This window comes from Pseudophryne corroboree, chromosome 6 (assembly GCF_028390025.1).
Source record: "Pseudophryne corroboree isolate aPseCor3 chromosome 6, aPseCor3.hap2, whole genome shotgun sequence".
NCBI lineage: Eukaryota > Metazoa > Chordata > Amphibia > Anura > Myobatrachidae > Pseudophryne > Pseudophryne corroboree.
Window position 1 is genome coordinate 243,160,074 of NC_086449.1, and position 15,693 is coordinate 243,175,766.

Genomic DNA, 15,693 nt, shown 5'->3' on the forward strand with positions numbered 1-15,693 from the left:
CATAATGTATCACGGACATTGCGGTGTGTGTCATAATGTGTCACAGGCATTACGGTGTATGGTATACTATATCGCGGGCATTGTGATATGTGGTATAATGTCTCAGGGTCATTGCAGTGTGTGGCATAATGTATCACGGACATTGCGGTGTGTGTCATAATGTGTCAGGCATTACGGTGTGTGGTATACTATATCACGGGCATTGTGGTATGTGGTATAATGTCTCAGGGTCATTGCAGTGTGGCATAATACATAACGGGCATTGCGGTGTGTGGCATAGGGTATAACGGGCAGGGCATTGCGGTATGTGTCACAGGCATTACGGTGTATGGTATACTATATCACGGGCATTGTGGTATAATGTCTCAAGGTCATTGCGGTGTGTGTCATAATGTGTCACAGGCATTGTATGTGCTATAATGTATCAGGGGCATTGCAGTGTGTAGCATAATGTATAACGGGCATTGCGATTCCTGTCATAATGTGTCGGGGGCATTACGGTGTGTGGCATAATGTGTCACAGGCATTACGGTGTGTGGCATAATGTGTCAGGGGCATTATGGTGTGTGGCATAATGTGTCATGTGCATTATTGTGTGTGGAATAATGTCTAAGGGCCATTGCAGTATGTGGCATAATGTATACTGGGCATTACTATAAGGAGGAAAAATGACAAATAATGTAAGGGGCATGAATCAGGATTATTTTTCTTTCCTGTGGTGGCTAACGTCTGGGCGTGCAGGTTGCAAAACTGGGGTATAAGGTAGTCTTTTCCTGCAATACCACGCCCCTTTATGAGAAACCACGCCCATTCCAACAAAACCACGCCCCTTTTTTTGCAGCGCGCACCGAAGGCGCGCGCATATTTATCCCTTTCTTGCTCCCAATTATGCGGCGGGTGGGGGTGGTGGGGGGGGGGGGGGGCGCCGCCAACGAATTTTTTGGCTTGGGGGAGAAAAATTTCTAGTTACGCCACTGTGCCTATCCCAAGCATGTATAAATTGCTCTACAGTCTTAGCCTCTACCATCTCTAATGGGAGGCTATTCCACTTATCCACTACCCTTTCTGTGAAGTAATTTTTCCTTAAATTTCCCCTGAACCTCCCCCCCTCCTGTCTCAGTGTATGTCCTCGAGTTCTAATATTTCTCTTCCTTTTGAAGACTGTTTCCTTCCTGAACTTTTTTAAGACCGTAGATATATTTGAAAGTTTCTATCATGTCCCCCCTTTCCCGTCTCTCCTCCAAACTATACATGTTAAGATCTTTTGGCCTTTCCGGGTAAGTTTTGTGATGTAGGCCATGCACCATTTTAGTTGCCCTTCTTTGTACACTCTCTAATGTATTTATATCCTTCTGGAGATATGGTCTCCAGAACTGGACACAGTATTCCAGATGGGGCCGTACCAATGACCTATACAGTGGCATTATCACTTCTTTTTTCCTGCTACTGATTCCTCTCCCTATGCAACCAAGCATCTGACTTGCCTTTCTCATTGCGTTGTTGCATTGCTTTCCTGCCTTCAAGTCACTTGAAATAGTGACTCCTTAATCCCTTTCCTCCTCAGTAGTTTCCATTATAGTACCCTTGATACTATATTTAGCCTTTGGATTTTTTAAACCCAAGTGCATGATTTTGCATTTTTTAGCATTAAACTGTAGTTGCCACATTCTTGACCATTTCTCAAGCCTACTTAGGTCATCAATCATTTGTTTTACCCCTCCTGGTGTGTCTACCCTATTGCATATCTTTGTATCACCTGCAAAAAGGCATACTTTCCCTTCAATACCATTTACAATGTCACCAACAAAGATATTAAAGAGAACTGGACCAAGTACAGATCCTTAAGGTACTCCACTGGTAACATTTCCCTCCATAGATTGCACTCCATTTACTACAACTGTCTGTCTCCTATCCTGCAACCAGGTTCTTATCCATTTAACTGTTTTATATTCTACCCCCATGCTTTCAAGTTTATTTAGCAGTCTGCGATGTGGGACAGTGTCAAATACCTTACTAAAGTCTAGATATGCTACATCTATAGCTCCCCCTTGATCTATTATTTTCGTCACAAAGTCAAAAAAGTCAATAGGATGTGTTTGGCATGATCTTCCACCAGTAAATCCATGCTGTTTTGGATCCTGTAAGTTGTTTGATTTAAGATATTCCGTAACTCTTTCCTTTAATAGTTTTTCCATTACTTTCCCTACTACTGATGTAAGGATTACTGGTCTGTAGTTACTTGCTTCTTCCTTGCTTCCACTTTTGTGCAGTGGAACTACATTTGCTCTTTTCCAGTCCTCTTGAACGGCACCTATATTTAGTGACTGGTTAGATAATTCTGTTAAAGGTGTAACCAGCACATCTTGTAGCTCTTTGAGTATCCTTGGGTGTATCCCATCTGACCCCATTGATTTATCCACTTTTAGTTTTGAAAGTTGTGTTAGGACCTTCTCCTCTGTAAATGTACTTTTCATCTACCTTATTTTTATGAATGTCCTATTATATATGTATATTATATAGAGTATATTTTGACTTGTAGGGGCTGACTCAGAGATGGACGCTATGGCGATTTGTTTTGCAGTTGTCTGATGTTTGGAGATTTGCGCATGTGCAGATCTGGAGTTGCGATGTCACTTGCAGCGACCCAGAAGCAGCAACAGGATTTACATTCTCCTGGCATTTGTTGGCGGTGACGGGAAGTGTCCAGAAAATAGGGGCGTCAGCCCAGTCTTCTGGGCGTGCCTCCGGCAGCATGATTTCACTGGGCATCATCAGTAACCAATAGTCATGCAGATGATCAGATGTTACGTCTTTGAATGCTGTAGTGGATCTCAGAAGCCGACAGGAGGCGTCTAGTTACACAAGATGCCTCCTGCGGCTTTTGCACATTTTAGTACAGCGGCTGTGCTTATTACATCCACCTCTGACTCAGACCATAAACACATACTGTATTATCATGATTACTTAACTATGCAGTCCCATTGTTTCTTATGGCAAAAGGATGTAGTCTCCCAGTCTGTGGTATCTAATATCTAAAAGAACATGTGTCACACTGGAGGAACTGCTGTAAATGTAACCACGCTTTTTATTACAGGTAAACTTGTCATTAAACCCAGCAATAAAGAAATCATCCTTCGCACAAGACATATATTGATTGACGATGGAGCAGAGCTACATATAGGGAGCAAGGACTGTCCATTTCAGGGATACCTCACCATCGTCCTCTATGGAAGGTAATATCGGAGTAGTGTAGGATAATTTCACTTTTAGCCACAACACTGGCCAGTGTAATATTTGTGGTTTGGTTAGACTCTAATACCTCTTTTAGACTAAAATCGCGGGTCGCAGCCGGAAGCCTGACACGGGTGCTACCCGGCTGCGACCCGCGTCAGCCCTCTTTTTCACCGGAGTCACCAGCCCGGCATATTGCCGGGTTGGTGACGTTACCGGTGACGCGGTGGGGGCAGCACTTGGAGATCACATGATCTCCAAGCGCCGCCCGCACATACACTGTAAACTGGAAGCTGAGTCATGCGATCTGGCTCCCGTTTACACTGCACAGTTTGCCGGGTTGAACATGTGTTCAACCCTGCAAACTACCCAAATTGGAATACCGGGTCACTCGACCCAGATTATTCCAACTCAACCTTTTTACACCGAGCAGCAACACGGGTTATACGCGCTTATGTGCAATAACCCGTGTTATATGCTGGCGGTGTAAAAGGGGTATTAGACTAGATGTGGAAACAAACAGATGGAGAGAGACAACCAAAGAAAAGGTTAGCAAACCAGACTGCATTATAGGAAAACCACACGATAGTATGAGTCACAGAACACAATGTCATGTGAATAAATTAATATTATTATTCCGTTTTTAAGAACTAACCTTTGACATCTTGAAATGGCCATTAACAAAAATATCATAGGTGGGTTTGGAACCAAGATATATTTTGTCAAGAACTCTGATTCTATTTACAGCATGGCATGGCTTGTCAGTACTACACATGGAACAATGGGGTAAATGTATGAAGCAGTGATAAGTGTGAAGAAGTGAGCCAGTGGAGAAGTTGCCCATGGCAACCAATCAGCTGCTCTGTATTATTTTATAGTATGCAAATTATAAATGTTACTTCAATGCTGATTGGTTGCCATGGACAACTTCTCCACTGGCTCACTTCTCCACTCTTATCACTACTTCATACATTTACCCCAATATATAATATTCAATAAATTACCATTAAATAATTTTCTTAAACCAATTTGCTGCAACAATAGTAACAATTCAAATTTTCCTTTGTTTTTCAATATGTGAAGTTCCTACTTTTATACTGCTCCCCCTGCATGTAGTTTAATAGAAGTAGTTCTTAACCAGAGTGCAGGACATTGAGGCACTGACAGAGGCAGAGTACGGCTTGATGATGTTGGGGATGCAACTCTTTAGAGAAGCTGAGCTAACTGTGAGCTTCCTGGAGTGTGATGCTCAATAGCCACAAAAGCTTAGAAAGAAATTGTCGAGAGCTTTTAGTTTTTACAATGATTTTATCTCATTATTTCTGTTCTTCGTAGGAAATTACGCGGTAGATTAAAATACTGTGAGTGATATTCTTGTTATCACTCATTACGAATGTTAAATGGTGCTCAAGCTAATCAGCTTATAACTGTCATCTGTTTGAAAAATGACAGGAGCTGATTGGCTGAAGCACCACTTAACATTCGTAACGAGTGACAACCAGACTATCACTCAATGTTAAATCTGCCCCCACATTTCAAAAATCAGTGGCAGGAGTTGGATAGGATATATTGCTATTTTACTGGTGTAGGTTATAAATTACTACTACACAGCAAACAAGTCACGCAATTATACCCCTTTCAGACAGAAACTGAAATTACCGGGTGAAGCAGGTCTACCCGGTAATTTCATGAAACACGCGGGTCCTTTTTCTGTGTGAAAGGGTCAACGCGAGTCGAAATTCCCTTGAATTCGACCCTGGAATTTACCAGGGTCGGTGACCCGGGAATTTCGACCCGGGTTGACCCTTTCACACAGACAAAATACCCGTGTTGATCCGCAAAGTACCGGGTCGAGAATTTCGACCTGGTAATTTGCGGATCAACGCGGGTATTGCTTCTCTGTGTGAAAGGGGGTGTCAGACAGAGTCCGGCAACACTACCTGGCACGGAAATGCCGGGCAATTGCTGAGGTTTCTGTCTGACAGTGGTATAAGTGTGTGTATTCATGATATGTTTACAGTACGGACCAACCATTCCTATTTTTACTACAATTCAAATTAATCATGTTACCTATGAGGTAAATACATAGAACCCTAGAGACACCAGAAACCTCTCTAAGAAACATACTCTAGCAGAGTTTCCAAAACTCTGCCATTACTGGCCAGATTTTAGGGATATCCATGCTTGAGCTCAGGTGGCTTTATACCTCAGTCAATCTGATTTAACCATCCAGACAAATTCTTAAAACCTGGAATGTAATGGCGGACCTTGGGAAACTATGCTCTGTGGGGTAGATTTACTAAAGCTTTGTGGTGGTGTTGCCCAAAGCAACCAATCAGATTCTAGCTATTCTCTATTGCATCCTAGAAAATTATATACTGACTCAAAGATTACTGTGGGCAACACCACATTTCATTTTAGTAGCTTTATGTCTGCTCCTAAGTCTTGTTGATCACCTTTCAAACTAGTCACATGCATTGCCTGTGTCAGTTGACCAACTTTGTTGGTGGTGACAGTTGAGCGACTGTATTGCAGGTGTTTTTTGAATGACTGTGTTGGCTGTGTCAGTTTAGCATCTTTAACGGCAGTCTTAGGCGAGATGTACTAAACAGTGAAAAGAGTGGAGAAGTGAACCAGTGGAGAAGTTGCCCATGGCAACAATCAGCTGCTCTCAATAATTTTCTGGTATGCAAATGATAAATGTTACTTCAATGCTAATAGGACGCCATGGGCAACTTCTCCATTGGCTCACTTCTCCACTGTTTTCACTGCTTAGTACATCTTCCCATAAATTGTGGTCTGCATTGACAGTGCAAGCTAAGCGCCTACATTGGTGGTGTCTGAACTACTGCATTGGCTGTGTCAGTTGACTTACTGTGTTGGATATGTCAGTTGAGTGACTGAGTTGCTTGTGTCAGATGAGTGACTGCGTTGGTTGTATCACTAAGGTGATGGTAGTGCCACTTGAAAGTCTGCATTACTTACAAAATTTTTATTAGTTGCTGAATGTTGTGTTCATTTCCAGTGTTACTTGCATAGACTTTTGTATTTCTATAGTTAGATCATACAGATAGAGTTTAAATATTTTTAACATATATATTTTTTCCTGTAGGTCAGATGATCCTGAGTCTCCCCATGATTACTTTGGCCATAAATATATTGGAGTAGCTAGAGGAGGAACCCTTGAGATACATGGAGAGAAAAAGATGTCCTGGACCTTTCTGAACAAAACCTTACATCCTGGTGGCATGAGTGAGGGGGGATACTTTTTTGAAAAGAGTTGGGGACACCGCGGGATCATTGTTCATGCTATTGACCCCAAAACAGGAGAGGTTATTCATGCAGACAGGTGAGCTTCTGATCATGTGATCTTACTTCCCTCCATCACGCTGTCATCCCATATAACAATGTTAAAATTCACATGTAGCAAACCTTTTTGAATTGCAATTAGAAGCTACAGTACAACAAAGTAGGCATCATTTACAAAATGCAAAATGACTGTGGTGCAGCGGAAAACCTTCTTTGGAGGTGCTGGTTGCCTCGATCTCTATGATGGTACCTATATTTCCCCCACATTCAAATCATTTGCTGAGAAGCAAAAATTTAAAAACATGGAGTAGATGCACCCCATACATTTTTTAGGTAGTGCAAAAATGAAATCTCAAGATTTGGAACAAACTTCGTAAAATGAGATAAACGGGCGGAGAAGGTACATTTTTGGGTGTGTTCCTTTCAGTGCACGATGCCAATTCTGCTCCGCAAGAGGACTTGATTCTCCAGCTATAAGTCGGCAGGGATTGGGTTTGAGTGACCGCCGGTCACCATACCGACGCCGGGATCCCGGCTTTTAGATGCCCGGGGGGAGAGGGGCGAGCGCAACGAAATCCCTTGCGGGCTCGCTACGCTCTCCATGGGTGTCGTGGACACCCACGAGTGGGAATAATCCCTGTTATTTGGCATGCCGACTATCGGGATTGTGAGGGGGCGGGATTCCAGTGTCGGAATTGTCACATAGCTACATCCCGATGGGAGCACTCTGGTCTAAGGACATATTTTGCTCTTCCAGTTGTGCTTCTGCAGATTACCGCATCTTTATACTGATACCCCTTTCACAATAACACTGCAAACCCTGGTCCATCCTGGGTTATTAGACACAGTTTCAATTTATGCCTGCTGAAACCATGTTCTCACTGCAGGGTGGACCCGGGTTATTGCTGGGTTGTCCCTTTCGGACTGCACCTGCGTGCAGTCTGCTTGATGTGTCGGCGCTTGGAGATGTCATCTTTAAGTGCAGCTAATCTGCCTCAATGATCCTTTTAGTGTGACCTGGGTCGGATAACCCTGGGCCTAATTCAGATCTGATCGCTGCTGTGCGTTTTCGCACAGCGGGTGATCAGATCTGAACTGGGCATGCGTTTGCACTGTAATGCGCAGGCGAGATGGATGGGTACAACGGGCTTTGCCGGTCAGCGACGGGATTGTGTGAAGGATCCATTCGCACGGGCGTTTGCAAAGAGATTGACAGGAAGAGGCCGTTTGTGGGTGGCAACCGACCGTTTTCAGGGAGTGTCCAGAAAAACGCAAGTGGGCTCAAACGTTTTCAGGAAGGGGGTCTGACATCAGCTCTGGCCCCGATCAGCAAGATTCAATCACACAGGATAAGTAAGTCCTGGGCTGTGCAAAGAATGCACAAAATCAGTTTGTGCAGCTCTGCTACACGTGCGATTGGCCGATTGCACACTTGCACAGCAATTTAACACTCCCCCTGTAGGCGGCGACTGTCTGATCGCAGCCCAGCGATCAGATCTAAATCAGGCCTCTGGGGCGCACCATTCACACAGCAGCCTACCCAGGTCGATCCTGGACACACAATCTGGATAGTCCATTTCACACCAAGCCAGGACCCATGTTGCCCAGGCAATCTCCCTGGTCATAAGCTTGGTATGAAAGGGATATGACTTAGACTAATGTAAAGCCATGATTAAACAGACAAAATTGCCTCCTACAAAAAGATAGTCCTATTGTCTCTTCACTCACGTGATTAATCTAAGCAATAAATAAGGCTTAACCCAGCAGTGGAAATGCTATTTCTAAAGTTGGACTTTGGATGTGATGTCACACGTTTGCACAGTGTACATAAAGGGAGACTTCTAGCTTGTGAATGCCTATTTTACTGTCCTATAAGCAACAGCAGTAGCTTCAAATCAGCCAAAAAGATCCCACTGGATGCCATCTGAAACAGCCAGGTGCCATAGGTTGCAACCCCTGCTCTATTGATTCACAAATGGACACCATCCCTAATTGAAGCCAGTGTTTTGTTTGTCTGAAAGTAATGCCCTACAATAAGATAAAACTATTAGGTATGCATTTTATGCCCGGTTCGGTGATCTGTATCATTTTATCATCTCTTCTTTCAGTTTCTCTAAACCTGATTGGGATTTTCAAACCGCATATCCCCTGGGCTGATGTAAAAACATCCCCATTATATGAACTTTGGGTCACTAATGTGATTTCCTGTTGATGTCCCCTACATAGCCCAGCCTAATACTATTGCTGGTGATTATTTTATATATTTTGGTAATAAATTTTATATACAATGTAACATACTGTGCATTTTATTTACTGACAGGTTTGATACATATAAATCTAAAGGTGAGAGCTCCCGACTGGCTAACTATATTAAGTCGGTCAGAGATGGGACAATATTGTCAGTGGCTGTAAATGATGAGGGATCCAGACACCTGGATGATGCTGCAAAGAAGGTGATGACCAAACTTGGGAGCAAACACTTCCTACACCTGGGATTCCGGTCAGTATTATCTGTTTATGTACTATGAATTACTCTGATGACCTGGAAAAACAATTCCGCAATGTAATACTAAAGAGGATGTTGTGTTCTTTGTATTGTTGTGTCTATCCTTATTATAGCTGTTTAATTTTAAATCATGCTAATGCCTCTTTAAGTTGTGGATTTTACTGCATCTAGGACCTTATTCAGGTTTGTTAGCAAACCAAAAAAGTACACTAATGGGCAAAACCATGCTGCACTGGAGGTGGGGCAGATGTAACATGTGCAGAAAGATTAGATTTGGGTGGGGTGTGTTCAAACTGAAATCTAAATTGCAGTATAAAAATAAAGCAACCAGTATTTACCCTACACAGAAACAATATAACCCACCCAAATCTTAATCCCTCCGCACATGTTACATCTGCCCCACCTGTAGTGCAACATGGTTTTGCCCATTTGCGTGCTCTTTTGGTTTGCTAACAAACCTGAATAACCCCCTAGTACACAGCCGCCTCTGTCAGTGCTGCAAAAGTCTGCTCAGTCTTGCTGGTACAAAGCCTCAGTATGTGAACAGACTTTTTCCTGGTTCTAAAATACAGGTTGTTCTGTTTATTTCAGACACCCCTGGAGTTTTATCACTGTGAAAGGTGATCCATCCAGCTCTGTGGAAGACCACGTGGAATACCAAGGTACAGCCAAACACCTACTGAGTGACAGTAATTGCTTTATGTCATTCGATTCATTCAACTGTGCATAGACTTAGGTGCAAATGTTACTGTAAAAAGCACTTGATTGCTTTTACTTCTTTACGTGCACATTATGCTAGTGTCACATGGGTGCTTTGTGCATCATATAGGTTAGCTCTAGGCATTTTGTGTTTACATGCTCTGTTTGCTTGTACATAGCACAAACACTCAGGTCCTGTCATGTGAAGGTTATTTCTAGAGCTTAACAGCGCTAACTTGCCAGAGACTCGGCTGAGTTCAGTGCGCTGTCAGACAAAGCGACTGTGTGACACTTACCATAGAGAGAAATCTACTGTGTTTATAGTGTTTGCCTATTGAAGATAATCTAAATGAAGATATAATCATTTGGGAACCCCAAAAATTTATTTTTCTGCTGTCATGTGAGTGAAAAATTATTATTGACGTCTCTCAAGCACTAAGGGTTCACTGTTTGGCTGAGTGCAACAAAACTATCTTTATACTGTAAAAAATAGATAAAACAAAATTCTAGTAATACCTGCTTGCCAAGTTTGTCATAACAAAATAGGGAAGGTACCCCAGACCGCTATCTTTTATAGTGCACTTGTGCCCAGATTTATTAAGCGGTGGTAAATAGCACGGTGATAAAGTACCAGCAAATCGGCTCCTAACTTCCATGTTACAGGCTGTGGTGCAGATGTATTAAGCCTGGAGAAGTGATAAAGCAGTGAAAAGTGCAAGGTGATAACGCCACAGCCAATCAGCTCCAATATGAAATTGACAGGAGCTGATTGGCTGGTGCGTTATTACCTTGCACTTATCACTGCTTTATAACTTCTCCAGGCTTAATACATCTGCCCCTGTGTTTGAAAAATGACAGTTAGGAGCTGATTGGTTGGTGCTTTAGCACCGTGCTATTTATCACTCTCCAAGGCTTGATAAATCTGGGTTATAATAAGTGTCAGTTGAAATCCCTAGCACATAAGTAAAGCTGGGTACACACCTCAGCGATCCGGTGACCCAGAGACGCAATATATTGTTATATGCTTATTGTAACTACACTGCGTCATCCATCGCATTGTCCCATCTGATGTCCGATGTGCAGCACATCAGAGAGTAAGATGCGACTACACTATGCAGATGATCCCAATTTCTCTAGACATGGCCAGTATCAGCACACCTTGGTGCACTACAGTTTTCATCTTAACTCATTCATCAAAAATGTCATTTTTGTATTTCAGATTTTATTACTTAAATATTAATTTGTAAGGCCAAGAATACAAGAACAGGTTGTGAGCACTGTATCACGTTTATAATAGAGCATAAGAGACACTGCGGTGGACAGTTGATCAATGTTATAAAAAGATAGGGACATATCTATGGATATATTGGTAAAGTCAGGGAACATCCATAGAAATCAAGCACAGAAATAACAAAAAAAAGCATAAAGTCCCTGTGTAAGGATTATGGGGGTTATTCAAAGTTGACCGCTATTTTGAGAAATTGTAAGCGGACAATTTTCAGCCATCTGTGCATGTACAGCATTCGCATTGTGCGTGCGTGGGTTTCCACTATGCGATCGCATCCCAGAAGGATGCTGTGGCATAGAGATTGACAGAGCCGGCCCTAGCCAATATGATGCCCTAGGCAAGATTTTGGCTGGTGCCCCCTAGCACCACTGCTGGTTCCGCCTCTGACTCTGCACCCCTTTCCCATCACCATCACCCCCCACCCATAGCAGTCCTTTTGGGGGTATGGCCACACAATAGTACCCCCAATTCAACTTCTGCCTCACAGTAGTGCAACTTTATTCACAATTTATAATGCGATAGTGTCCCAAATTCACGTTACATCACACAGTAGTACCACTTTTATCTTATATACGTTACTCCTCACAGTAGTGCTCCTCGTTCACATAACATCATACTGAATTGCTCCTTATTCACATTACACCACACCATATTGCTCTTTATTCACATTAGACCACACAGTAGTGCCCTTTCTATACGTTATGCCACACAGTAGAGCACGTTATACACATAATGCCACACATTGGTAATGCATTTATACACATAATACCACACAGTAATGCCCCTTACACATATGACACACATTATTAATGTCCTTATAAACATAATGCGCCTTACACATTATGCAAACCCTTATTAATAGCTTTATACACATAATTTCCCTTACACATATGCCACACATTGTTAATGCCCTTATACACATAATGACACACATAATGTCCCTTACACATATGCCGCACATTATTAGTGCCCTTATACACATAATGACACACATAGTGCCCCTTACACATATGTTACACATTATTAATGCCCTTATACAGATTATGACACATATAGTTCCTGGCTTGAGTCAGCTGGCAGCTCTGCTAATGTCGGTGCCTATTTTTTATGAAAATGCATCTTATTTGCATTGCTGTATGGCTAGGATGCACAAGCAGCTTCTGCTGATTAAAATGATATGCGGCATGCCTATATACTGTGCGCGACTGTGGCTGTATCTGCATACGAAATGCTACACACAGAATATAGGCATGCCACATATCATTTTAATCATCAGAAGCTGCTTGTGCCCCTAGGCATACCAGATGCCCTAGGCAATTGCCTAGTTTGCCTATGCCTAGGGCCGGCTCTGGAGATTGACAGGCAGGAGGCGGCAGCGTTGGTGGGCAGTGCGTTTCGCAGGCAGGTCATGGTTGTTTTAGGGGCGGCCGGATGACATCACCTGCACTTCCTGCAATGGGAAACATGGCGTCAGACCGACTGCACATGCAGCCTGGCTGCGCATGCAGGGGGTCTACCTCTATTTCATGATTCCTGCAATGCGGGCGATCGCAACGCAGGGTGGCGCTACACATCCTGGGCGGCCTCCAGCATGCAGTTTGATCAGTAGCAGTGTTGCGTTTTTAGAAAACCTGCTGCTGAGTCTGAATAACCCCCTTTGTCAGTACTGCTGCTATAAGTCCCTCTTCTCGTCAGAGGGGTTAACAATTAACATAACATTCCAGCTTCATGCTGGAGACTTCTGTCTTTGCAAGAGCAACTAGTTTACAGTAACCACTTCCTATATATAATTGTTGTGTCCTCTGTTTGTTGCATAGATCCTGCTACATAAATAGAAATAATGACACATGGCACAAAGAAATATGACAGTGTAGGCTGGGGCTTTCCTCTCCCAGCAGAGATGTATATGATTTTACCCATTACCTGCTGCAGTCTGTGTACTTAGCAAGCTTCCTGAGCTATTTATATGTTTGACAGGAAACAGAGGGTCCGCAGTGGCTCGAGTACATAAACTTTTCCAAGCCGAAAATGGAGAACGTTTTAACGTGTCTTTGGGCAGTGAGTGGGTTCAGGGTAAGTGACAACAAGTCATTTTCAATATGTCACAGAGTTTTTGAAAACAGCATTGGGTTTCCCTGCAGCCACATAAAGACGCATTGACAACAATCTGGTTTATTTTTCTGGCTGACAAATCTGCTGCTGTTTGTTTGCCGTACATTTCGAAGACACTGAAACCGCAATTTTTATATAAACTTCCCATATTTACTTTTCTTCATGGAAGATTGGCTCATTACTGTTGAGGTTAGTGCTGTCTTGTATGGAACAGATAGACTATTTATTTAGGTACCTGTGGATATCTCTGCAGAAACTCCAGGGCAGTTATGTAGTCCTGTTAGTCAGGGCTGCCCATGAAAAATGCATGAGCTTCCAGTTGTCAGATACAGACATCCCTTTTAACTCGCTCGCTGTGTTTGCTGATCTTGGCTGACTGAGGTCTCTGGTTTTGGCCTTAAATGGACGACAACAGCAAATGTACTGTCCTAATTGAATTTTGCAGCAATTTATTGCACAACCTGAAAATGTCACTTGCTATGTTTGATTAAAATAGTCTGTTTTCATTGGCACCTGGATTTCTTTTCTAATTGATGACTCTACACAAGAGACTGAACATTAATCTGGATGATGGGAAGGTTTAGTTTAATCCATCTCCTTATACTACTGACTCTGGAACTGCTAGCATGTGACATAATACACCTTGCATGTCCCTATATATATAATAAACTGCAGTGGCAGATGAGAAACAGTTCGCTCACCTGATATGCACTTTCCATTACCTCATAAAATTCCTATTCCTGATTCCACTAGAAGAGATTGTTATGCTTATCCCAAACATGTGCCCCTGCTACTAAGGTATAGTCGCGGAACATGCCACCATTGTTATTAGTAAAGTATAAATAAAACTTAGGCAAACCGTTGCCTCTCTAGTTCTTTTAGAACTACAAGTCCCACCATGCCTTGACAGAGATATGCAACAGCTGGAGAGTCGCGCGCTCAGGGCCAGAATAGCAATGTTGATGGGACTACAGCTCCAGGCTTACAAATAAAACTAGCCCCATCATTATGACTGCATGACAGCTGGCAACACGGTTGGCTATAAATCGTATTTCTATTTCCCTCACAAAATGATGCCATTTTTGGCTATTACATATTTAGGGAAACATTGGGGTTGAAGTGAAACGTGTGCACGTGTATAGTATTGTCCAAGGGCACATTGCTACTGAGCCAGCGTGTCCAAGGTGGTCACTCTACTTGGTGGACCTTGGCACATTACAATCAATATCGTGTTAGGTTTACTGAATCTGATGAATCTCTGAAGTCTGTTTCAATGAGAGAACATTGAGAAATGGAAACTAGCAAGAATTGCCTGTGACATGCAGGAAAATGTCCATTGTAATGTGTAGATGGTTAGTAATAAAAACCGACATATTTTAAAACTGTCCAAGCTTTCAAATCTGTGGCTTTGCCTGGAAATTAAATATAAAAGTCTCCTTTTACTAATGAAAGCGGGTTATCAATAACAGTAATTGCAGTGAAAGGTTTATCCTGTGACCAGGGCCACAATACGGTATTGTTGAGCTTTCTGGCAATAAGTTGGGGACTTGGGCATAATCTACAGCGGGTGCTGTTATGTTTCTGAAGAGCAGACTGTACAGTTTTGCATCCACTGGTGCTGGCAGCTCCTGTAGATCTTCCTGTGATGGAATTAGTGTATGAGTCTTCCAGCCGCTTCTCTTTTCCACAAGACACAGGTCTGCATTTCAGTGTTTTCATCTCACTGCACGTTAGTCTGTTATTCTGTCATGACTATATATATATATATATATATATATATATATATATCTCTGTTTTATTACTTGCAAATAGATATGTTAATCTAGAAAGCGTGTGATGTGCCTTTTGCACTGTCTAAATTCCAGATGTGGAGTGGACGGAGTGGTTTGACAAGTATGAAAGCAACCGGTACAGAGAGTGGGAAAAGCTATCGGAATTCAAGGCCATGTATCCTGGCAAAATCTGCACACATCCAGTCGACCTCCAGGTATATAACTTCATTGTTCCAGAGGGGGCAGCAATGAGTTGATCTACAGCACAGGTTCTCAAACTTGGTCCTCATTACCCCACACAGTGCATGTTTTGCAGGTCTCCTCACAGAATCGCAAGTGAAATAATTACCTCCACCTGTGGACCTTTTACAATGTGTCTGTGAGTAATTAATACACCTGTGCACCTGCTGGGTTACCTGCAAAACATGCACTGTGTGGGTTCCTGAGGACCGAGTTTGAGAACCTATGATCTATAGCAGAGGTTCTCAAACTCGGTCCTCAGGACCCCACACAGTGCATGTTTTGCGTGTAACCCAGCAGGTGCACAGGTGTATTAATTACTCACTGACACATTTTAAAAGGTCCACAGGTGGAGTTAATTATTTCACTTGCGATTCTGTGAGGAGACCTGGAAAACATGCACTGTGTGGGGTCCTGAGGACCGAGTTTGAGAACCTGTGATCTATAGAATTAAATGTATTGGGGGCATATTTATCAACAGTGTTTTGCTGTTTGCGTGGAATACCCAGAGGGGGTATTTATTACATTTTGTGAGA

The 15,693-nt window shown here is 42.7% G+C and overlaps 1 protein-coding gene across 2 annotated transcripts in view; it reads left to right on the plus strand.

Moving 5' to 3' along the window:
- The window catches only part of CEMIP (cell migration inducing hyaluronidase 1), a 193,755-nt gene that overhangs the window by 74,836 nt on the left and 103,226 nt on the right, over nt 1-15,693 (plus strand). For both annotated transcript variants that reach the window (XM_063925814.1, XM_063925815.1), the window contains exons 4-9: nt 3,095-3,233; nt 6,344-6,580; nt 8,861-9,040; nt 9,638-9,708; nt 13,011-13,106; nt 15,011-15,132. In XM_063925814.1, coding sequence (XP_063781884.1) covers nt 3,095-3,233; nt 6,344-6,580; nt 8,861-9,040; nt 9,638-9,708; nt 13,011-13,106; nt 15,011-15,132 — 845 coding nt within the window. The remainder of the gene's footprint in view (nt 1-3,094; nt 3,234-6,343; nt 6,581-8,860; nt 9,041-9,637; nt 9,709-13,010; nt 13,107-15,010; nt 15,133-15,693) is intronic.